Below are 23484 nucleotides of genomic sequence, written 5' to 3'. Positions count from 1 at the left end.
CCTAACTAAACGACCTGTCATGAGCCTGTCATGGTCTAAGAGATGTGTGAGATGTCACTTTACCCCTTGCCCACTCTGTCCTTCTACGAGTGGTTGCAGTCCATAACCTTCAGTGATAGAAAATACATATATGCACTTCAGCTGCTCTAAGGCAAAATAGGCTTGAGAAATAGCGGTAACGAGGAGCAGTAGAAGGCCATGTCCATGTTCTTTTCTGCTTCATCAGCTATGGAGGGCAATAACGTCCAGTGGACAGGAGGGCTGGAAAATAACAGTTCTCATGTAAAGTACTTTGGCCATAAACTTCAAAGCACTTCCCAAAAGGAGGCTGGATTGCTATTCCTCTTTTACAAATCAGGAAGCTGAGGAAAAAGGGAAGGAAATATTTTGACCGAATTATTCTAGCAGCTGCTGGCAGAGGCAGGCAGAGACTCCGAGCACTACCCATATACTGTGCAATCAGGGTGCCCGTGCCCAGGGGACCTGTGGTTCCTGATTCCTGAGCTGCCCCTCAGAGCAGGGACCAGTCCCTGCCTCCTCCAGGTGCTCTGCCACACTATGGCAAATTCCTACTTGGAAATCAGGCTGATGACAGTATAACAACAGTATAACCATGCAGATTTATGGCTTCAAAGCAGAGGTGTTGATCAGAAATACCATGAATTAGTCATAATCTTATCAAAAATATTTTATTTAGCAAAGTGACAATTATACCATACAACCTATGTTGGAAGTACATTGAATAATTGCTAGAATAAATACAGGCAATTAATTCAACCTTTTTATAGAATGAGAGGATTTATTTGACATTTGAATGTTAACCCAAGCTTTAACTTACATCATAAATAGTTAAAAGGCATAGTCAAGTTTTTTTTTTTGTTTTTACTGTTTCTTTTGCTTTTTTTAATACTGTTCTATTTAGTAATCAACATGAATCAACTCTCCAATCATTAACATAACATTAGTATGACTTTCAAGCAATCATGTACCTCAAGATGATCAGAAAATAAGGTAGTGTGTGTGCAGTTCATTCTACAGCAGAATCTATTCATGTCTGCATAAAAAAAGAGAAGCTGAAAATGCTTCTAGGTTCTTTAAGCATCGTATGCTGATTTCTGCTTTACCACAGTGCTTTTAATACCAGAATCTAAAAAGGGCATGTATCTGTATGCAGCTGGCTTTCTGTTGCTCTTTATAAAGTATATTAGGGCTCAATGCCACATTCCTTTGGCTGGTGAAGAATTGCAGAATTTAGTCCTGAATATTATTGCTCAGAACCATGGTCCAAAATAAATGTCGAAGACTAATTATTAGGTACCAATCAAGTGATGGATTTGCTAAGACTTGATATTTTCTGATTAAAAATTGGCTTCTTTTCTGGTAGATATGCTTTAGTCAAACACAATTTATTGGGCTCAGTACTGGGGTCTATATTACACTGGATGTCACAGAAGCTGATGTTTGTATTTTCTGTAAACTGTATGAAAGGCACTGCAGAAGTTTTATAGTAAGACACCCACATTTTTAAAGTGTTGATACATTTTCCCTCTATGTATTTTTTTTTTAACTCAAAAATCTGAACTATCTTCTTGGTACTAGCAGACTATGAACAACTACAACCATCAGTGAAGTCAATAGTAGTTTTGGGTGACCAATATTTCTCCAGATCAGAAGCTTTTGACTCCCCAGGTCCCATGTAAAATCAGTGGGAGCTTTCCTGTAGCGATGTCTTCTCCAATGGCATGGAGGCCTGCCTTGCCTTATGGCTATTGCGCATGACAGGGAGATTATGCTCTCAGAAGAGAAGCCAATCTCCCTTTTACAATGTTTTCCAAAACAAAACCCCAAATTGCACGTATCTACCCCTTTGGCCTTTTTCATGCACAAATATGCTTGTATTAAAAAATGGACAATGTTGGGCCTTTCCTAATAAATGTCTTCAAAGAGCACATTTAAATGCTTTTTCACAGAAATACCCATTCATCAGTTGCAAAAATGCAGAGAGACTTTTTATTCTTTCTGTTGTGAACAAAATCAATTCAGCACAAATTATGGGGGAGGAAGCACGATTTTTTTTCCCAAATGTATTTAAAAAGGCTAAAAAACAAAACGTTGGGGAGGCAGCTTTTTTTGGCAGATAGTAAAATATAAAATATGGTATCTAGAAAAATGTTGGCTTAAAAATACACACACACCAATAATACAATAATATAAAAATACAGCTCAGCCAATGGCCTGTTAAAATTTACCTTTGGCATTACATTTGGCAGCCTAACACAAAAGACCCTTCCTCTAAACAGAACTATAAAAAAGCAAAGTTCATAAATTAGGTTGCGAGGGGTTGTAAGATCCTTTTCTTGATTCTCCAAACTCTTTTCCTTCCTGTCCACACACATAAGCATGACCAGTGAGGTATATAGAACGTAACACTGTCAGGCATATGCACAATAAAAAAAGTGCATAAACATAGAAGTTCTCCCATTTTCTTGCAAACAGGTCGAAACTGTGTGGTTTGCATTTTCCCCCCTTGGAAATGAAAAAAAAAAATAAAATTGTATTGATTACTTTGGCAGGATGAAAATGAACCCAGAGGAATACAAATGTCCTATTCCCAGCAGCAGTGATCCATTTCCCTTGGCAACGTTCGTCTGATGCCACAGGTACTACAAGGTCTTTGAGTTGCTTAACAACTCTCTGGGTAACTTCCCACGGAAACATCATACGTCTAGCACCATGTCATAGTGTGGCTCTTTCTTCCGCCTGCCACATTTGGTGATAAGAACCAAGTACAAAGTCAAAAGTATAACCCAGTAACATGCATAGACTATTGTGCCAATGATGAGAACTTTCTGGTTTGATTCAGAAAATGGCTTTTTTGATTCCTTGTAGATAGTGAAAATTACTCCACCTAGGAGGATTGTAAACCAAATGGAGACTGGAATAAGTCCTATAAAATTAACTACAATGGTTTTTCTTCCTGATGTGCCCCACCCTGCTTTGTTTATTGTGGCAATTGCAAACATCTTTGCTGGCAGTAAACTTGACATATACAACACTGAGTAGAGTGACATGAAAACCATGACAATGTTGCCCCTAAGGAAGCTGGCAAAGGAAGACTTTATCAGGCCCACTAACTGAACTGTCAACAAGAAGAGGAGGATGTTCCAGATTTTTCCCCTGTAGAAGAGCTGAATGACTGTGGCGATAAGGAAGAAAGGAAAGAATCCAGTGATTACAGCTTCATAGGTCATCCACAAATGGTGCTTGTGGAACCACATCGCATTATAAAGCCACTCTCTAAAGTACGATTTACTCCAGCGGGTCTGCTGATTCAGCCACCTGAGATATGCTATCGGTGTTTCGGTAAGGCACTTGGATCTAGCTGTGTACTTTGTTGCATAGCCCAGACTTAGCACTCTGTTAGTTAGATGCCTGTCATCTCCGAAGCTGCACTGGGAGCCCATAAATTCTTGATTGTACCAATCTTCCACAAATTCATGGAGTAAAGAGTTTCTGTACATTCCCAGAGGTCCGCTGATGCACTGTACACAGCCAAAATAGGACTGGCAGGCTCTTTCTATGTTAAATGCCATCCAGTATCTCACACTGCTCAGAAAGGAGATCCAGGAATCATATTTGTTCAAAATCTGAAAAATACAAAAAGTTTTTATTTTAGATGAGCTCTTGAGACAGAAAATACACTTAGTGGATCAATAAGGAATTTGCAGAGACTAGGGCACCATTATCCATGTTCCTGTGTCCAACTCATGGCAAATCCAGGAGTTACAATACAGCCCAGGACATTGAGGGGTGAGATGTTGCCTTCAAAAGTATATTCCCCCAAAATGTTCTCTTTTTCCTCACAGCCTTCCCTCTTCTCCAACAAGAAACTTATTTTCTGACCCATTCTTCCTTTCCCTTCACCTACAGTTAAGGACCTGCTGGACTCAGCCTCTCCTGAGAGGAGATGGTGGAGTCCTAGATGTGGCCTCCTGTTTTTCTGCCCCCAATGCACACATCTTTGGGACTCACAGGATTTCTCCCAGCCCTCCTAAAGCTATGCTACAGCATGAGAAAGGCTAGGCACGTGATCTTTGGCTTACATTTTTGGTATCATAAGGCTTGCCCTGGAGGTTTGACCATGGATTATGTCCCCATATCTGACATTAGACCCTCAGAGGAACAACCTGTTCTGATTTGTCTCTGCAGTACCAGCTTTGTTACATTGCCCCAAGACATGCTGTGATACCCCCATAGTCTTGCTTCGGCATAAAGTTCTCAGTCTTTCTCTTCTGTAAGTCCCAAAGTTCACCTTAAGTTCAGCCTATTCTTAAAATACAACATAGGCATAGTATAGGAGTCTGAACACTCAATGGAAGTATGAGCACACGCAGATGGCCAAGTTCATGTCTTCACATCCAGGTTCTCAGCACACACCTTGTGCTGGGGAATGTGGCAAGAAAGTGTGTAGCCGGGTGGCTGTGCCAGGTCTGCACCACTATCTTCTCAGTGCGGGGATTTCAGGGGAATCTGTGGCCTTCTATAACTAGAAAGCATTTTTCTGCAACTAGCAAAATAGTCTTTTGCTCTGATGGCCCTAGTTTCTGTGAGGTTTGAAGGCCAAGGGCCAGTTTTGCCTCTGTTTCAATTTAATTCCAGAACACTTTAGAAGCAGCAGGGCTCAGGGATAGGTTCAAGTCTGGCTCACATGTATTTGGTATATGCTGGAAAGTGAACGGGGGAAGAAAAAAAAGGCCCAGAGCCTTCATTCAGCCACCTTGCCTCCTAGAGGACACATGTCTTTCCCACCTCTCTTTGCAGATGCTTATGAACCTTCGCTGTCATAGCTGAACCAGTACTGTCTCCTTCGTGTTGCACTTGCATGTGCCTGGCATCTCACACGTGTAGGGTGAGCCACAAAGATATTCAGGCTTCTGGGGGAATCTTAATTTCTGGAGTTAACAGCCACATTCCTGAAATACTTCTGACTACTGGGGCATTCGTTAGTAAGTGCTTGCCCATATAGATGGTCTTTTCTCCTCTGTCTCACATAAAAGCCCAGCTGAGTACAGGGGACTGACCTTAAAGCCAATTGAAATATTCATACACATTTTTCTTTATAAATTGCAGCAGAAGCAATTGCCGCAAAAGGAATTAACAGCCCTTTGCTGTAGTTGTCAGCCAAACTCTGCAATGTTGGAAATCCTAACAAGTGGAGCTGGGCTGGGTTGGGGGCTTTCCATTGTCCTGCCTGACAGAGATGCAGAGGAAACCCAACAATATGCAGAGTGCATAGTGCACTGCATTTCAAAAGGCTTTTATTCCTAACAATCTTGGCTGCCAGTGGTAACATAATTGAAGTGCTTGGGGTGTTGGACTTGGCTTTGGGAGACCTGTTCTCAATTGCCTTCTCCCCTATAGATTTTCTTTGGTACCCTGAGCAAGCAGTTATACCCAGAGGCTCAAAGATGTGACAACAGTCCTGGCAATACCAGTGCCCCACTTTTCACATATGGGGGTGGGGTGGGGAATATTTGTTTGCTTTCTACAGGTCTTAAAACCATACAGTGCTCCATTCAAGAATAAGAGTTTTCATTCAACAGTCAGAATGGTTAAGGTATCATAAGAGCCTCTGTAATGGTGTCACAGTATATTCAATGCTATTCCAGGCAAGGAATTCTGTTGCACTGCAAACAGTTGCTGAAACCCTTCTGCCAATCTGAAAATCACCATACTCACCTGCACATCACCTCCAACTCCCCCAACCATTGGATCTTCTTCTAAAACCTTTACCATCTCCACTGATGAGGCTGGATCAAGCATTGTATCTGAATCACAGACCTACAAGTAAGACAAAACAAGAACAAAAATGTTCACATTTTGCTTGTCTACTGGAGTAAACTAGAGAAGAAAATAAAAATCATGCGATTGATTCTAGTGACTCTAAATGCATATTCTCCTGAATGCAATTAAATTTCACTTTGGAGTCTGCATTGATACCTCTGTTAAAGGCCATTTGTATCAGGCAGCAAGGAGTGGTGCCGAGTGCTTGCTGGGGTTGTGCATACAAACAATCCTCTCTCCTGTACCAGCTCTGTTTGTTTTACTGGTACACTGGGCTGGCTTCTTCAAATAAAAGGTACACTCTCAGACATGGGGCACTGCAGAGCAAGACAATATTTGTGGGTGTGTGGCAGATTCCTGCTGAGCCTTGACATAGAGTTACCCTGCATTGGCTGCATGGTTGTAGCACCCTGGTCAAGAGTTTCCCACTGCCATATGAGGGAAGGAGCAACGAGTTAAATTCCAGACACTTGTTACAAAAATGAAAAAGTCAGCTAGGAATCTGGGAAGAAACCTAATAGTTCTTTCACTCACAGAAGGCTTTAGCAATTCACCTAAGATATGTATTTTGGATTCCAGAACAAACTCATTTTTAATTTTAGATGCATGGTGTGTTATTAGTAGTGCAGGGATTTGACATTTGATATATAGAAATTATTTGCTATTTTCCTCTGGCATTCTTATAAATAATATGTAAGGCCAGAAGGAGCAAGTCCCGAAGCGCAGTACTCCATGAGACCAGGGCAGAAATAGATGGCACACACAAGGCGTTTCAGCTACACAAACACTTCTAGTCAGCTAAACACTGTGTACATTAGGAATTGGCTTTCCCCTGGAGAGAAGGAGGAGGGCTCAGACAGTCTGGCCAGTCTACAAGGCAGCTGGCATTGCTTTCCTTTGCTCAGAGGCAAATGACATGAGCTGCAGCCTGTTTAAAACAAGCGGGTGTCTCCTTGTCAAGCTGCTGCTGGAAGCGGTGCCCCCATCATGTGTAAATTCATTTTGCAGACACCCAGAAACTGGAGCAGAGGAGGCTGTCCCAGAAACCCCCTCTGCCTGGCTGATTCCTGCCCTACAAATTCTCATACTGCTTCCAGTTTATCCCCATGTTGCATTCCTGTGATTTCCGATGGGGACAGTAGGGGCAAAAGTCTCTGCATGAATAATCTATTAAGTCAGATTCTAGTGAGGCTTAATATCAGGTATCCTAATTTTGGTGTCCTTTCATCCAATCTTTCAAGTCAGCCTAAACTCTCTTGCTCCAGGGGAATGGAAACCTTCATGTCTGGTCTGAGAAGGGGGAGGAGAGCATTTTGGGGCTCCATTATGGACCAGACTTGAGTGGGAAGGTTACCAGGGATAGCTGGGCTGCATAGCTCAGGGTGCAGCTGAATGCCTGCCAACATGCTCCCCTCTATGCTTACACAGAAGGGGCTGAGAGGTGGCCAAATCTGATGAAAGCTCTCATATTTCCGTCAGGAGAAAAGCCATCTCCAGCTCCTACTAACTTGAGGCATCCAGCTCCTCTCCTCAAAGGACTCATCCTGAGGAGCACCTTTGTAAACTGGCCAAGGTGTATCTCTAGCTTTGGAGAAAAGCTGTCATCAGTGACAGAACTCAGTAATAGACAGGGAGGAGACCAATTCTGCTGAGGAGGAGAAAGGATTTCTATATTTCTATCTGGGACTTCCTGAGTGTTTTGCACAGGGAATCTGTAGTTTGCCAAGTACCCAGGGCTGAGGCAGTGATACTCACCCCATTTCTTGTGACCATGAGTGATGGGCTGAGACCATCCCGCTCCCAAGCCCCTCTGCTTTCCCTCGAGTGCCTGTCACTTGATGCAGCTAAGCAGCCCCCTCCCTGTTAGATGCATTTATCTATAGCAGAAAGTCCTGCCCATCACTAATATGAGATGAAGAATCCTGAAAATGCTGGATTTATTTACAAATTACCAGCACGTGTCCTGGGCATGTCAGCACAGTGGACATGTCTGTTTCTGGGGCAAACCTGACAAGCCATCATTTTCCATCTAGATGAGGTTTTTGCAGGTGAAAAGAGGACATGCCCAGAGAAAGGCAGATACTTAGGAACCCAAATAAAACACACCAAGGTCTGCCCAGCCAGGGGTGACCCAGCACAGCCCAAGAGCCAATTTGCCATCTTTCCACATAAGGGCTGAGTGACCTAGAAATTACTGCCTTGGGTCGTAAAGTTGCATGAAAGGGACACTAAACCTTAAGCGAGCTGCTCAGATACTTGTTATAACCAGCAGTAGCTTATCCAAGCTGCTCTGAGAGGTTAAGGCTCCGTTGGACTCTCCACATGGGTACCTTCATCAAGCCAAGATGGATTGTACCCTGGCTGCCCTGACCAGCTCTGCACTGTTGATGCCTGCCAGTTTAGTTCCTCCACCTGATTGCTTGCATGCTCCTTACCTCCTCCAGGACAGAAATAAGCCTTCACAGCAGTTTCAGGTATTTAATGAGACGCCACTAATGAGCAACAGCTCATTATCTGAATTGGTCTGATTGTCTGTCCATAATCCTGAGGTGATTTAAGAATCATGAGGACCACAGTTGCAGGGATGGGTAATGGTGTTGACTGGTCCGCTTCTTTTAAGTGCTTGAGCATTGATGCAGGTTGCTCAGCCCTTAAAATATTGAGCCTGTTTAAAATAATTTACTGTAGGCAACCCTAAAGAACTACTTGAAATATCTCAACCTTCATTCATTCATAAAACAGCCACATTTTAGCTGCATTGCATCATGACTGTGTAGTAGGTAGAGCCACCAAGGTGCTGCATTTCTAACATAGATGTGACTGTAGGTGTGACTATGGCAGCAGTGATTACTGCAGCCGTTGGTGGCTGCCTGCAGCAGCATTACAGCCCCTGACACATTCATTAGGACTTCTGAGCTAGGTCAGGATTGTTAGTTGACTGAAAGACCAGAAATATCTCTTCCATCTTTTCAGTTTATGCTATGACTGTTGAAACAGAAACACTTTTTCCAGGTTCCCTGAACAAAGGCAAGAGCTGTTTCCTCTCTGCCTTCTCTCTCTGCAATCTGATACTTCTGTGCGAAGTGGTTATAAAACCATGCTAATAAAGAAAGCCAGTGTTTTTATCCCATCATAGTCCCTCACAGCACAAAACCAAAGTGCAGACAATGGAGAGCTTAAGCCCATTGTTTTCAGAGAATAAATCAGTTTCAGTTTTGGGAGTGGTAGGGTATAGGGTTTAAATCTTTGCCTTACTCTTCCACCTCCGATAACAGAGCAGTTCCCATCACTCTTCAATTTCTGCCCCTCCTGTGTGTGGAGGGCTTGCTGCTCTCAGCCCAGCTACCTGCAGCCTCTCTGCATCCCTTGGACACTGCGCCTGTGGACGCTGTGCCGTGCGGAGCGTGCACACACACGGCCACGCAAGGCTGGGCATGGACCCCAGAAACACAGATCGCTCAGCCATGCAGCTGCCCTGAGCCAGCAGAAAGCATCTTTCAGGGAGCTGCTCTCCACTGGAGGAGACAGCTGGATGCTCTGAGGTTGGGAGAAGGTGGGAAGGGCTGAGGGTGGTTAATTAGGAAGATTATCTCATATTCAGTGGGATTAGTCAGATAAGCCTTGCTGGCCTCGAACGATAAGGAAGGATCGTCAGTGTCCAGCCAGAGACCCTGATCCCACTTGCCTTCCTCCACACACGACCTCTTCCTCTTCCTGCAGTCAGAAGGGCTGTTTGCAGGAGTGAGGAGTGCTTCCATGTATAAGACAAAAACATAGAAGATTTTTCATGGGATCCAAGGCAGCTGGAAAGAAATGTGTCTCTGCTGCTTTGGAAACAGGGAGAGAGGACCCAGCCTAATTCATTTTAAGTGAATAGTGTCATAAGGGCTTTAAAGGCCAAGTCGTGGTGAGTGAGGTAATGCAGCTGTAAGTGATGAAGCAAAAGCTTCTTCAGGCTTTAGCTGAAGAAATCTTTCAAGGCTGCACATTGACCCTTTTATTGAATATTCCACACAGCCTTTAAAATATCTCCATCTTTTTTACAGACTCCACCACTGTTCTGAGGTATTCCCTAGTGCCACCAAATACCTGTCTGTCTGCTTGCATATGGGACTGCTAACAACTCACAAAATAAAACCTTACTGACATCTTCACCTACAGGAGCAGAGAAGGGGTCTTCAGGAGGCCACTGGCTTTGTCTGAAGCAAAACCATTTGGATGAGAGGCAGTACGGAAGTCTGAGGAAAGATTTCAGATTTCTCCAGTAGCTGGTGCACAGATTTAACATATCCACAGATAGGCTGATCATTTTAAAAGGTAGCAAAATACGCATTTAACGGTCAAGCTGTTTCCAAACAGACTGAAAGGAGCACTGTGTTCATCAGGGACTAGGATGGCCTCTAACATGCTGCACAAAATATACAAAAGCTGCTTTCTTTCAAAGTGTGTTTGAATTGGCACTGACCTGGTGCTCTAATACCTACCTGTACATAATCCACGCTTCTCCCCAGTGCTTTGAATGCTGTGTACATTACTTCTCTTTTTCCACCCCATTTCTGCATGATGCAAATACTTTTGTTGGACAGGACCAGCTGAGATACGTGTTGCATACTCTCTCTGTGAGACTCCTCCGTCTCACCTGGACCTTTGTTGTGGAAGTTATTACTCCAGATATAAGTGGCAGATTTGTCCGTACCCATGATTTCAGTAAAAATGTCCATCATGTAAACGTCATCTTCTGAGTTCCCATCAATGACCATAACAACTTTAATTCCAGGGTAGGTCAGTCTTTTCACAGAAAGTAAACATTTTCTTAAGTAGTCAGGATCCTCTTGATAGGCAGCAATACAAAGGGCAACTGTTTTGTTCAGCTTTATTGGAGTCTCTAGTGACCGCTTCATTTTCCTGTGCTCTAGGAAGGCAAACAGGCTTTGGATGATGAGATGCGATGCCAGGATAGCACCATAGAGTCCAAAGGAGAAGTAATAGTTGTCTGTTTGGATGAACTGGTAGCCCACAATGTAAGCAGCGGTGATTCCCAGAAGGAGGGACACCCCGAAGAGTGTGGTTCCAAGTATTCTCAGGATACATATAAACCTCTCACAATACATCTGCAAAGAAGCACAGAAACTGTTAGCAGAGCCACCACTTGCTGATATAAGACCTTGTACAGGGTGTGTGTGGCTACAACATAGAGCTCAGTATCAACAGAAAAATCCTGTGCTTCTGGCTGTGTCACAGACTTACTGCATCACCTTGCTCAACTTAACAAGTCTTTGCAGTGCTTCCTCCGTGTGAGATTCGGATACACTTAGCGTACTAGGGATGTTTTCTGCTATTTGTAATGTCCTCACAGAAGGGGCTGTCTGTGTCAGCATCTTATTTTGGCAGCCTAGGCTTGCTGAATGAGGCACTCTGTCATATTACCCTGGGGGACTTTGGAGAAGGGGCTTTTGGGCTACCGCTGGCTTCATACAGTCACAGGCAAGCGGAACAGCTGAATGTCTGGGCAGCCCCTCCTCATGCCCCATCAGTGTCATGACTGCATCCCGCCCTGAATCGCTTCTGTCGCTTAGTTATGTTTGCAAAAATATTGGAAAGACATTCTTAAAACAGATGTCTGAATGTATTTATAATTTTTTAAACAGATGTCTGACTATATTTATAATTTATATTTATATAATCAGACATCTGCTTTAAAAGGTCTTCTCAATACCATTGCAAAAATGCATTATTCATACATTTGTGTACATAGATATATGCACGTGTGAGCATGTGTGTATAGGGCTAAAGCTTGACTGAGATTAAGTCTGTGGCAAAAGTAAGCATTAGTTTAACACAGCCAGGACTCCACCCTGGACTCAGGAATTCATTAGAACACCCATTGATTCTGACAACTTCTGCATATTTCAGTTACCTGGCTGTAAAATCTACTAAACTCAGCTCTAGGTTATGGAGGAGCCGGCTGGCATGGAGGGTGATCTGGTGTTCTTGAGAAAAATTATGTAGGCAGGCAGACAGGCAGAATACATTGCTACCTCACTGCTTTTTGTTGACAATCACATTAACAAGTTTAAGCAGCAGCTTTCTCAGAATTACCGGAAAGTTCATGACAATTATGTCAACTGATGCATTTGACATTAAGGTTGTAAAACAGACAATGTCTGTTTAAGGTTAACCCAGCAAGTGCGTTGCAAGTCAATGAATCTGAAACTCATGCTTGAATATTTTGCTGAATTAGGGCCTCTCAGAGTAATGGGCTTAATATTTGCGTTTTCCCTGATATTATCATCTTGCTCATCTGCTGATTATGTTTGATTCACCATCTGTTCACCAAAGCTGAAGTTGGAGCAGCACTCCCTTGCATCATATATGTCTTTAACTCTTTCTTGAAAAAATACTACCAAGCTGCAGCAGCATAGCTGTCATCAACCATAATTCTGTCTGAAAAGTTACAGGCTTGAGGAAAAAAAAGTCAACACAGAATCACTTACAAAATAAAAATAAACCAGGCAAGCATAAAGCCTGAAGTTACGAAGGCTATGCTTTTTTCCACTGGCTATTTAGGGTCTTAAATTTCACGACAGGAGGAAGCCTCTTAAAAGTATATTTGGAGACACTGGCAAAGAAATCGGACCCTATCTCTAGGACTTCCTTGAATACTTATGGCTGGGCTCTGACAGGTGCTGTAATCACCCACCAGCAAAAGGGACCATCCCTGCTCTGGGGACTGTCCCTTTCACAATGGGGGTCACAGAGAAGCCTAATAAAAGATAGCTTATGTTTACCACCACTATAGGTGAATTAAAACTCAGTGCCCAAAATAGACTCACTTTAGAAAACAGATTAAGTAATGGATCCCTTCTAGATCACCTTGAAGTCAAATAGTCTGTGTGTTTATTAATCCCTCAAGCATGCAGGAGGTTACAAACATCAAGGTAAACATTTCATTAACGGTGCAGTTGTACTCTGCTTTCCCATATGGGGTCCACTACTTCTATTCTCTTGCCAGAAATAGAAAATTCCTATTAGTGAGTAGAGGCTAAAGTCTGCTTACATTAAGAATTATATGACTGAAATCAATGGACCACTTGTATGAGTAGAGCTCACAGGATTTACATTAAGATCTGGAGCATTTACATTTGACTGACTACACTGTACTAGGCTTCTTTTTATATTAATTTGCTATTGCTCTTTCTCTCCTATGAAGTGTTACCACACAAAAGGAAAAGAAAAAAAAGAAGTGAACTCTCTGATCTTGTCATTACAGCACAGCTTCCCTCCCTTGCAAAAAACCCAGTCTTTTAAGATCAAGAAATGGATTTCTGGTCTTAATAAAACAGCATTTTTTTTCTACCCTTTCACTGTCAACCTTAGGAAAATAAACTGTGTTTTGATCTAAATTCCTGGCTTTCATCAAAGAAACTTTCCCCTTTGTATGTGCAATGAGGTTTTTATGTATAGTCTTTTAACGGACCGAATCTCAGGCAAAGTCTGGAAGAAGTTGCTCAATATTCTCAAGCTTTAGCACGTGACCTATTGATAACTTGCCCAGCAGAACTGATCTTTATCAACTTGAACGTGCCCAAACAATGGCAGAGAAGCCAAAAACTCTCCACCCTTGTCCAATAATTGAGCCAAGAAGTTAAAAGGAAATGATGCTTGTACAAGTCTGGGACCAAAATGAACTGCTGAGTCAAATAAGAGCACTGAGGGTAGGGAAGAGCTGCATCGGAGACTTTAAGGTCAGACCCTGCTGTTACGAATATCTACCCTGGCCTAATACAGTGAAACATAAAAGGACATCCTTCATAAGACATCAGTTGAAATCCATTCCTGAAGCTTCCCGAACTTGTCATACAAAGCTAGAATCAAGCATTAACAGTGCAAGCCTAGAATAATGCCACGCTGAGTCAAGATTTAAGTGCCAAATGCTTGGTGTAGGACAACCACATGTGCTAGCTTTCAAACCCACATTTTTCAATCACTTTGTTGATAATCACCCTTTCTAAGTGCTACCAATATTCTTTCAGAAAAATATTATTGCTTATATTCAAAGTTGCTATCACTAGAGGCCCACTCAAGAGCTGACTAATGGTGGGGGGTACTGTACACACCTTGTATGATCAGCGCAGCTTAGTGTTTTGTTTATGCCTCCTCAGGCCTAATGGATCTTCAGTTCCTTGAGGGATTTAACCTGGTAAGTTTGCCCTGGGAAACAGGCACTGCAGCATTTAAGAAAAGAAAAAAATGCAATGCCTAAGCTAGGGATAAGGTGCTCAGCACATGGAAGATAAACAAAGATAATTGCAGGTCACTTCTGTATACACATGTAACTGCTGCTATGTGGGAACCTCAGGTGTTGGAGTGAGGAGAGGGACATGGCTCTTCACCTGGTGAGGTGAGTTGGTGGGTTACCTCACTGCCTCTGGAGTCAAACCTGGATCTTGCACTTTCTGGGCAGGTTTTTAACTAATTCTGTAAAGCAAGAGGAGGAAGATAATATCTGCAATGTTCTTCTGTTCTTATTATTTTTTTAAGAGTGAAAGCTATTTAGCACTGAAAGAAGCTGGAGGATCCATTCCTTTGCATCACCCCTGAAGGACATTTCCAGGGGACGGTAAGACTGAAAGTTCAAGTTTTAAGTAAGTAGCTGCAGACACCTGTATATTAAAGCCTGCCCTACCCAGGGCCCTGGCTCTGTCAGACTCTTCTTGGAGGTGCCTGTGTCCCCCACGTACTGCCCCAGAAGCCTGAGACAGTACTGCAAATGCTGCCCTGCAGTTTGGGCACTTAAATCCTTTATGGGCACCTTCACCTAACCATGCACTGCTGAACCCAGTACAAGATTTACACAGCCTCCAGCAAACAGGTTCAAGGTTTGTATGCACAAGATGAGTGTATGTAGAGTGACTTCAGAGTCTACTGTTGAGCAATTTGTTGTCATGATCTTGCAGCTATTTATTTCCATTGATGGAGCTGGTCAATACTAATCAGCTCACCTAGTAGAAATATGAAAGCTGTATGCTAAATCCTAATGCTATGTAGACTGTTGCTGATTCAGTGACACATTTTGATTCACCAAGCAGTCCCAAGTATATATGTGCCTTGTAGCGACTGTACAGGAGGAGGCAATGTGTGCCTCTCTTTGGAGGCTCCTATGGAAAAGCATGGCCAAGAAATAAACTCTCACATGTACTTGACATCAGAGTCCACCTAGTGAACTGCTTGGCATTGTGTCTCTTTTGGCATTCTGATAAAGCCACACAAAGAGTATTATTTTTGGTCACACGTGTGATGAAGGAGAACTTACTCTACATTACTATTAAGAACTGGCATAACTAAAAGTTGTAGTCTTCTAACGTTATTTTCATAAAAAATTGCAGGTTAACAGAGTTGACATACCTACACAGTACATACAATGACTGGGGTATTAACTCTAACACTAGAGACCACACTCCTTTCCCACACAGAATAATGCCTTAGATCTCAAATTAGAAGAACATAGGAAAATATAGTTGAGTTTCTCTATTCTGAAAAATATTTAGGCTACCTAACTGTAGTTGTGGTACATAGATCTAATTTTAATAAGATCTAGACACTTGACTGAAATTCAGCTAGTTCTTATGCCCTGATTTGGACTGGGTTTTCACTCAGCAAAGAACACTGCTAAATTCATGGTAAAGCATCACTTTTCCACCTCTCCAAAATCTTATAGCACTGTTCCACCCATATGGCTACTATTCAGCTTTCATGCGTCCCTGAGAGTAACAGGACCTGGAGATAGTTAATCCCTTTGCAAAGTCAGGAGGCAAAGAGAAATAAAAGCTTAATTCATTACTAGTACATCTAGAGAGTAACAAATAGGATAGGGGCAAATACATATCCAGAAAACCCACGTGTATTGGTGTCTGAACACAGCAATACTAGCCACAGTCTGTTCACTTATTCCGTACCAGCTGTTGCGTGGCTCCTGTGAGGACTATGGAAGCAATCTGGTGGTCCCCTGCATCTGCCAGGACGTGGAACCAGTGACTGATGGGAGGTCAAACTGAAGTTAGATCTGCTTGCAACACATGGGATGCAGCTTACTACATCATCTTTTCAGATGCTGCTTTGTTTCAGAACTTCTTTCAGAAGTCATCTCTCATGTACAACACTCAAACACATTGCCATGTAGTACTTGGCTAGCTTTTCCCCAGAAGATTAAAAAGCAAGAGGGGGAGACACAGGAAGTTTGTACATAAAACATAATGATTTGGAAGGTTGTTTGAAAGAATTAGCACTTACTAATTCTGAATATCCGAACACATTTTTAAAAAACCTTACACTGCAATAGTTAATATTTGTCCAGGATACAGCAGTAAAGGTTCAATCACAAGTCTGCTTATTTTGTCCCCTTCACCTCCAGAGGTTTAAAAGAGCTGTGCCTCTCTCCAGACATCTAGGGCTTTGGCCACATCAGCAAATAGTCCAACACTACGGAAGCAGATCTGTAAAGAAACAAAGTGGTGCTGAGGGCCTAACTTCTGCCCGCTATCTATTCTTACATGTTACTCTGAACTAAATTTAGTCACACTGCATGGATTGCAAACCCATTAGTGTCTGAAGAGTGTGCTCCGGGGATACGCCTTGCAATTAGCTTCATTCAAGAGGATGCCAGTTTCAGTGCCCAGCGATTGCTTTGCAATACAAACCCAAGCAATTTGGTTGAAGGGCGGGCACTTGTAGCATTGGCTTCAATAGCACGCTCCTCATTCAAACTAAAATGCTAACACAAACCAATCTCATGTATGAGATCTGCACATCAGACTTGTCTGCAAGTCTTTGTTGCAACCAGAAGTGCTAAGCACTTAAAACCTTTGAAAATGTCTCATTTTTGCATGCCTATACAGAAGCTGAATTCTTGAATGTCTGCTAGCCATGGTCCTCTGAACCTCAGTGCTGAGGCTTTGGATTGACCAAAGCATGTAAGTATGTCATTAAAGATAATGCACTTAAGTATTTTGCTGAAGAGGAAAATCAGTGGATAATTTATCTTGCAGTTCTGTAGTGCAGGAGTAAAAAAAAATTCTTTCTCTGCAAAACTGCTATTTCTGGGATACTCATGATAAAAATGTGTGCATATATTTGACAAATGTGTTATGCGTATTTATCTCCCTCACAGAAGTTGCCAAATGGGTCATTCTTAACCACTGCATTTCTTAAACTAGGGAATCTAAGAGCAGACCAGGACCAGGAATTTGGATTATGTTCCTAGTGCTGCCATTCACCTGCTGGGTGACCTTGGGGAAGTGAATTCACCTCTGTCTCAGCTTCCTCACCTGTAAAATGGCAATCATGATCACGCAAGAGGTTCTTGGAAGTCTACAAACCCCTTCATAAGGCTTAGGTTACTGATATTTGTAATGTTACTCCTTCTGGTGTGCTATGGGACCTGCCAGTTCTCCAGTTCCATGTAACTGTTTTTCCTCAAAAAAACCCCAACAAAACCCAACACACCACTTCCTATTTTCCTTACCTATATTCACCTGAAGGTAGAGTCTGTAGGACTTTGTAATAAACATGCAACCCTGACTCACCAAGATGCCTGAGATCAGTGAGGCTGGCAACATAAAAGCTGACGTACGTGGGTATAGGTGCACCCAGCTACTGAGGGCTGTTTTGCACACAGCTAAAGGGAGAGTATAATCTTTCATAAGCCTTAAAAAACACTCCTTACTTGTGAGAATAATAGCATTGACTTCAACAGCTCAGCTGCTCCAGTGTCGGGAGCGTCTTTGAGTGTGTGTGTGAGTGTGTGTGTGCGCGCACACAGGCCAACACGTACTGCATGTGGCCTTATACACATATACTCTGTGTGTATACACAAACTGCATCTGAGTGCTACAATTTTTCAGCCAATATTTAGATTTGTTACTAGCCTTATTTTGATGGCAAAATAAATATTTTTTCTTTGAAGTACAAATCGTTCTAGGTACACATTAATTACAAGCATAAAATAGCTGTCCAGACTCCCTCTTCTATTTTACGGCCTGCAGAGAGGAAACTGAAAAGTTATGTTACATCTGTACATCTTTACAACAGCAGAGTTACCATATCTGGTGCTTTTGGTTATTTATCACCTCCAGGTTTTGTCATGCCATTGATCTTCTGGAAAGGGCTCACATAAGACTAAAATTAACTCTGGGGTTAGGTTTAAAATAAAGAACAGGATTAATAATTATAGCAAACTGTATCTGCTGCACAGGCTTTGATCAGCAAATTAAGAATCTCCTGCTCAATGTATGTTTCCCACTAAACGGCCCATATTTACTCTCTTACTAAATCAGTTTGAGTAACCGATGTGGAATGAATTCTACAGCTGCTGGTTGGATTTGTCTCTAACATAGACAGTGACACACTAGCTGTTAAATTAACCAAAAGAAGGCCAACCCCCCCGCCCCAATCAATTGCTCTAAGAAATAAATCAAGAAGTAAATCATATTTGTACTCAGATATTTTGGACTGCGGTTAAACAAAAATTCAGTTTAGAAATGTTTTTGGCTGCAGGTTATGAAGTCCATGGATGCTTTTGGCACAAAACTGATTAGTTTGTGACTTACTCCAGCAAATACATATTCATTTGGTGTTCATAGCTCATTATCTTGTAACTTGTTTATAAAACACAGGTCATATCTTGCTTGACTTAGCCGAGTTCCACTACACCAAAAGGAGTAATTTGCCACTTTAAATACTAATCTTAAAGACTACCAAAACGAAGCAAATTTACTTCCGCACCATAAATATGAACAGCTGAGTTTGTTGCTAGTGAACTAGCATGGGAAACACCACTGAATCCAGTAGAGCTGCTCTTCCCATTTGGGAAACCTTTCCCCATGGTTTTCTGCACTTGCATGTAGGATAAGAAAGATTTACTAGCACAAAATAAAATCCTGGCTTTACTGACACCAGTGACAAAACTCCTCTAACCAAATGGGGCTGGATTTTGAGCAGTTTCAGGGAAAGAGAACATATTTCACCACCATCACCCCCAAATGAAATGACCTAGCCTTTCTTTTAAGCAAGCCCCAAGGCACCCGCGTTACACACAACGTGTGCTGCAGAAAAAGTCACGTGTGTGCCTATGGAAAAATGATCCATAAGGAAGGCGACTACGAAGCAGAGTGCTAACGTGGAGAAGCGGCTATGCCATGGGAAAAGTGGGGTCGCTGCAGACCCCGAGGGAGGGGTTAGACGATGCCCACCGAGAGCGCTGTAGTATATTGGGGACTTCCCTCGGGGCAGGGAAACGGGGTAAATTCTCTCTCAAGGTCCCCTTCATCCCTCTTTGCCCGCAGTGCCGGGAGTCTGGCAAGACAAGGGGAAGGAGAGACACGAACTGAGACCCGAACAGGTGCAGTGGAGGGCCACGGGGGACGGAGGTAAACGGAAGGCCGCCGCGGGGGCTTCCAGCGGGGCGGGAGACCCCGCGGGGGGAACACCGAGGCCGGGTCCGCGGGCCCCGCCCGCCGCCGCCGGGCTGCTCCTCCGGGGGAACCCCGGCCCGGCGCCGCCGCCAAGGGGGGTGGTGATGCTGCGTCACAGTGGGTGGGCGGGGCGCCGGGGGGGATCCCCCGCGCTGCCACGTCACGAGGGGGGCGGATTCCGCCCCACACGGCGGTGGCGGCCGTGCCCGGGCCGGCGGGGGCAGCCGGGACCCCCGCGGGCGGCGCAGTGGGCGCCCTCCCTCCCCGACGCCGGCCGGGCAGGGGGCGTCTGAGGCTGCGCTGGAGCCGCCTTCGGACCCCCGGCTCCGGCCTCGCGGCGTGACCCTGCCGGCCCCCGGTCTCGCCGGCCCCCGGTCTCGCCGGCCCCCGGTCTCGCCGGCCCCCGGTCTCGCCGGCCCCCGGTCTCGCCGGCCCCCGGTCTCGCCGGCGGGCTGCCCGGCGGGGCGGGGCCGGGCCGGGCTCGGCGTGCGGCGCTGGAAGTTCGCGGGTAGCTGCAGCTCCCGCCCCGCCGCACCCCTCCTCTCCTCTCCCGGCCCGTCCCCCCGCCTCGGAAGCCGCCCTCTCCGCTCAGCGCGGCGCCCGGGAGGGGAGGCTCGGTCGCCTTCGTTTCTCCCCTTCGAGGCGGGATTTCAGCCCTCCTCCCGCCGGCCGCCTCCTCGCCTTCCTCCCCACAGGCCCATCCCGCCCTCCGCTCCCGTCACGTCCCCCCTGCCGGCCCTGGGTGCGGGGACAGGGGGCGGCCGGGGCGAAGCCAGCCCGGGCTGTGAGCAGGTCTCGCCTCCCCCGCTGGGCTCAGCGCGCAGCTGCCTAACCTGTTGCTCGATTTCACTTTAATTTTAGGTTTGGTTGGGGGGTTGGGGTTGGATTTTGGTTGGTTTGCGGTTTTTTTTTTTTTTCCTTCGGTTCTTTTTTTTTCAAACGTTAAAGCTCAGCTATATCTTACACGGATTGCACGGAGGAGGGGTCGAAGCTGAAAACCTCATTCATCCTCAGTACGGTCCTATTCATTGCTGAAGTAGGTGTAGCGTAGAGACGGTAAGACCGTCCCCAGCCGCACTCGTGTTTTGGGGATCTGTTTCAGCTTCCCTCCCTTGAATAGTGGGGATGGGAGGAGAGGGTCTTGTGCTCTTGAGGTGACAGAAGCGTAATCATAAATCACCTACCTTGTTTGTCGTTATGTCCTTTGGTCATAGAGGGGCTCCAGCCAGCTGTGTGGTCTCACGTACCGTTGCTCCCGTTGAACAGTTTCCAAGTTTGAGGTAAAAGAGCAAATCGCACTTTTCAGGGACTTATTGAGACGCTCAGAAACAAAAAATAATTAAAAATTAAAATGTAAAAAAAAAAATCGTTTAAGGCTATTCAGTCCTACTCATCTTCTCCCACGTGTTTTCACAATTAGCAGGTATTTGTCTTTCTCTGCTTCAGTTTCTAGCTCAAAGCTGTGGGATTTTTTTTTCAAATAATAATAATTAAAAAAGTTAGAAGTAATAAATTAGGAGTTAATTTCTCGTGGTCGAAGCCGAAGATCTTATTTCAAACCCGGCTAGCCAGGAGCCTGGAGAAGTTACAAGGCAGCGTCTGAAAGTTTGAAAGATGTACAGCATCAGATAAAGTCTTTTTGGTGATGCCTTGCTGACCGAGTAACAGTTTCAATGAGGTTTCTCAGCAGCAGCAGCAGCAAACGGGTAATATTTTCCAGAAGTCTTTTTCTTTCCTGCTGCTGCTGCTTTTCTGCCTCCTCCACGTTATGGGGTCTTTTAACAAGTGAGACTTGAGTTGATTTAATAGGCGGAGGATGGGAAGAAGGAGGGGAAGGAACTCCTGTAAGGAGGGAAAAAAAAAAAAAAAAAAGAAACCAACCCTGCCCATTGAAATGATCTCAGCCAAGGACCAGTTCAGCGGCAGGAATTCAATTAGCTAAGTTGCAAATTTTGCGGAGAAATGCAATACGCACATGTTGCCACCACCTGATTTCCTCTTCATGCCCCGTAGTTAGGGGAAAACCCCCACTTTCCCCACTCCCTGCATCTCCAGGCTTGGGGTGTAGGACTTGTCCCTCCCACAGCCACTATTCGGCTGGGACAGTTTTTGCTGCTGCTGGTTTTTATTAATAAGGGAATTGCCTCTATGAATGGATGAACTTTGCAGTTTCCAATCCTGCTTTACCCATTCAGTCTCGGAAACATTTGCTGTAGTAAATACCAAAGAAAGCTCCTACTGGCATTAATACCCAAGCCGCTTGCCTTGAAATAAGCCAGGAAATGCGTTAGACAAATTAAGAACGGGAAAATCGTTGGTTTGTTAGTTTTGGGTTTGGTTTTTTTTTTTTTGGGGGGGGGGGTTTAGGGTGGTGGTGGTGGTGGTTGTTTTTGTCTTTTTTTTCCTCTTTTTTTTAATTAAACCAGAAATGCTCACCCTGTGCTCTGTCGATGGTTTACAGTTAGCCAGGGGCACCAGCAGTTAACAGCACACCCCGCCGCCTGCCAGCAGCTTTCACTCGCACGGACGGGCTCCTTCCCTTTGTAACTCCTCTCTGCCTCAAAGGCGGATTTCCCCTCTTCGGAGCCCCGGTTTCCACTTGAAATTATTTTAAAACGGCACTAGGTGGCACTGTTGAAGTGAGAGGAGCGGCAGGAGGCGGTGACGTGCGGGGCCGGTGCGGGCGGCGGAGCGGGGCCGGGCTGGCGCTGCGGCGTCTCGCCGTGCCCTTGCAGGGACCCTCCGGGGGAGGAGGATGAGGGAGATCAGTTTCTTGTTCCCCGGTGCTGTTTTCTCAGGGACCACAAAGGTCGCTGCTTGGAGGCGTCGAGCCCGCAAAGGAGACCACGTCCAGACCCCGTTGGGAAACCCGGCGGTGACTCCTCGCCGAGTTACCGCCCGTCCTCACCTTCTGGCGTGGGAAAACTTTGCAGCGCTCTGGGGGCTCCTCATGCGCAAGCAATGGTTTAAAGTCAGTGGTTACCTAGACTGGAGATTTTTTTCGGTACGTCGGGGAAGCTGTCAGACTTTTGGGTGCGGTCAGTAATCGCCAAGGGCCAGAGTGGCTTTAGGATGTGCATCGAAGCCGAGCTGCTTGAGCAATTCGTATGCCTCAAATAACAACTCTGCCTCTAGTTTAAGCCAGAGTTTTGAGGCTGTTTTAGCCTGGCAGCGCCAGGGAAAGCAGCTGTCTCACCCTCCTCCTGCTTTGGCCTCCTCATTCCTGTCTTATCGCTGTCCCTTTCCCTTTGTCAGAAGAACTGGCCTAGGTTAGGAAATACTGGTTAGGGAAGAAGGAGCAGAAAAAAAGTAAGAACAAGTTACTTGGGCATGGAGAAGGCAGGTCAACGTCTTTTGGCAGCAGTCTGGTTTATGACAGAGTGTCTTTGAAAATACAGCATGGCTTAGCAAGCATGAAGTCTATCAGGGCTTTCAGGCATTCCTCCGCTTCAGGCCTTCCTCCCTAGGCAGCATTGTTCCCAAACTCCCAGCACCTCCAAACGATCTGTGTTACACAACGTCTTGCTACAGGGCCCAGCACTTCTCTCTCATCAGGCAAGGGGCAAATTCCAGCGTCTGCTCCAAGCAAGGCCAGAGAGCAGAAGGGTGTCAAGAGCTACTGAACCCCCTGTCCACACTTAGCCTTCCTACCACCCAGATAGGTAGCGTAAGCCAGGCTTATAACATGATGAATGTTTGTCATTTAGCCAGGCAAGGAGCTATCACCAAGCTCTGCTACCATCATACATAAAAGCAAGTCCTCGACATCTGAGAGAGTCCTAAAGCATGATTTCCTGACATCAGATTTTCTCTGGTGCTTCCAGAGGCAAGAGAGGATTAAGTTGTAACATGGATGTCCCAAGTCCGTCCTTGAACATGGCTACCCCCAAAGCTGTGCCTTGGGGAGCTGTTGCTGCCAGCCTCTCCGGGCTCCCTGGGCGCTTGTTTGCCTTGTCTTGATTAGGGGATGTGTATGTCCTGCATAAGGGACTTCATGTCTAGGGTAATTTCTGAAATGAGATTTGGGGGGGGGGGGGGGGGGGGAGTTGTTTGGTTTTTCTTTTTTCCTCCTTTTTGTAACTAAATGTTAAAAACAAACTTTTTCAAATGAACATTCAAATGAACCGCTCTTTCTTTTTTTAATTTTTTCTTTTTTTATTCCACCTTCTAA

The 23484-nt window shown here is 44.8% G+C and overlaps 1 protein-coding gene across 1 annotated transcript; it reads right to left on the bottom strand.

Annotated features, from left to right (window-relative positions):
• Positions 1-673: 673 nt before the first annotated feature.
• On the bottom strand, positions 674-22193 carry HAS2 (hyaluronan synthase 2). The gene is made up of 4 exons (XM_064442164.1): positions 20498-22193; positions 10329-10955; positions 5740-5841; positions 674-3647 (listed from the first exon to the last, which is right to left on the bottom strand). The coding sequence occupies exons 2-4, from the start codon at positions 10953-10955 to the stop codon at positions 2718-2720; spliced, it is 1659 nt and encodes a 552-aa protein (XP_064298234.1). The 5' UTR covers positions 20498-22193; the 3' UTR covers positions 674-2717.
• Between the last annotated feature and the right edge of the window lie 1291 nt (positions 22194-23484).

The sequence above is a fragment of the Phalacrocorax carbo genome, chromosome 2, assembly GCF_963921805.1.
Source record: "Phalacrocorax carbo chromosome 2, bPhaCar2.1, whole genome shotgun sequence".
Classification (NCBI taxonomy): Eukaryota; Metazoa; Chordata; class Aves; order Suliformes; family Phalacrocoracidae; genus Phalacrocorax; species Phalacrocorax carbo.
The sequence above is the reverse complement of the archived record's forward strand: the minus strand, read 5'-3'. Positions and strand labels throughout refer to the sequence as shown.

Coding starts and splice junctions, on each gene's coding strand:
- HAS2 (XM_064442164.1), bottom strand. CDS start 10,955: ATGTATTGTGAGAGGTTTATATGTATCCTGAGAATACTTGGAACCACA. Junction 5,842..10,328: donor GAAGCGTGGATTATGTACAG/GTAGGTATTAGA, acceptor TCTTACTTGTAG/GTCTGTGATTCAGATACAAT. Junction 3,648..5,739: donor GAGTTGGAGGTGATGTGCAG/GTGAGTATGGTG, acceptor TGTATTTTTCAG/ATTTTGAACAAATATGATTC.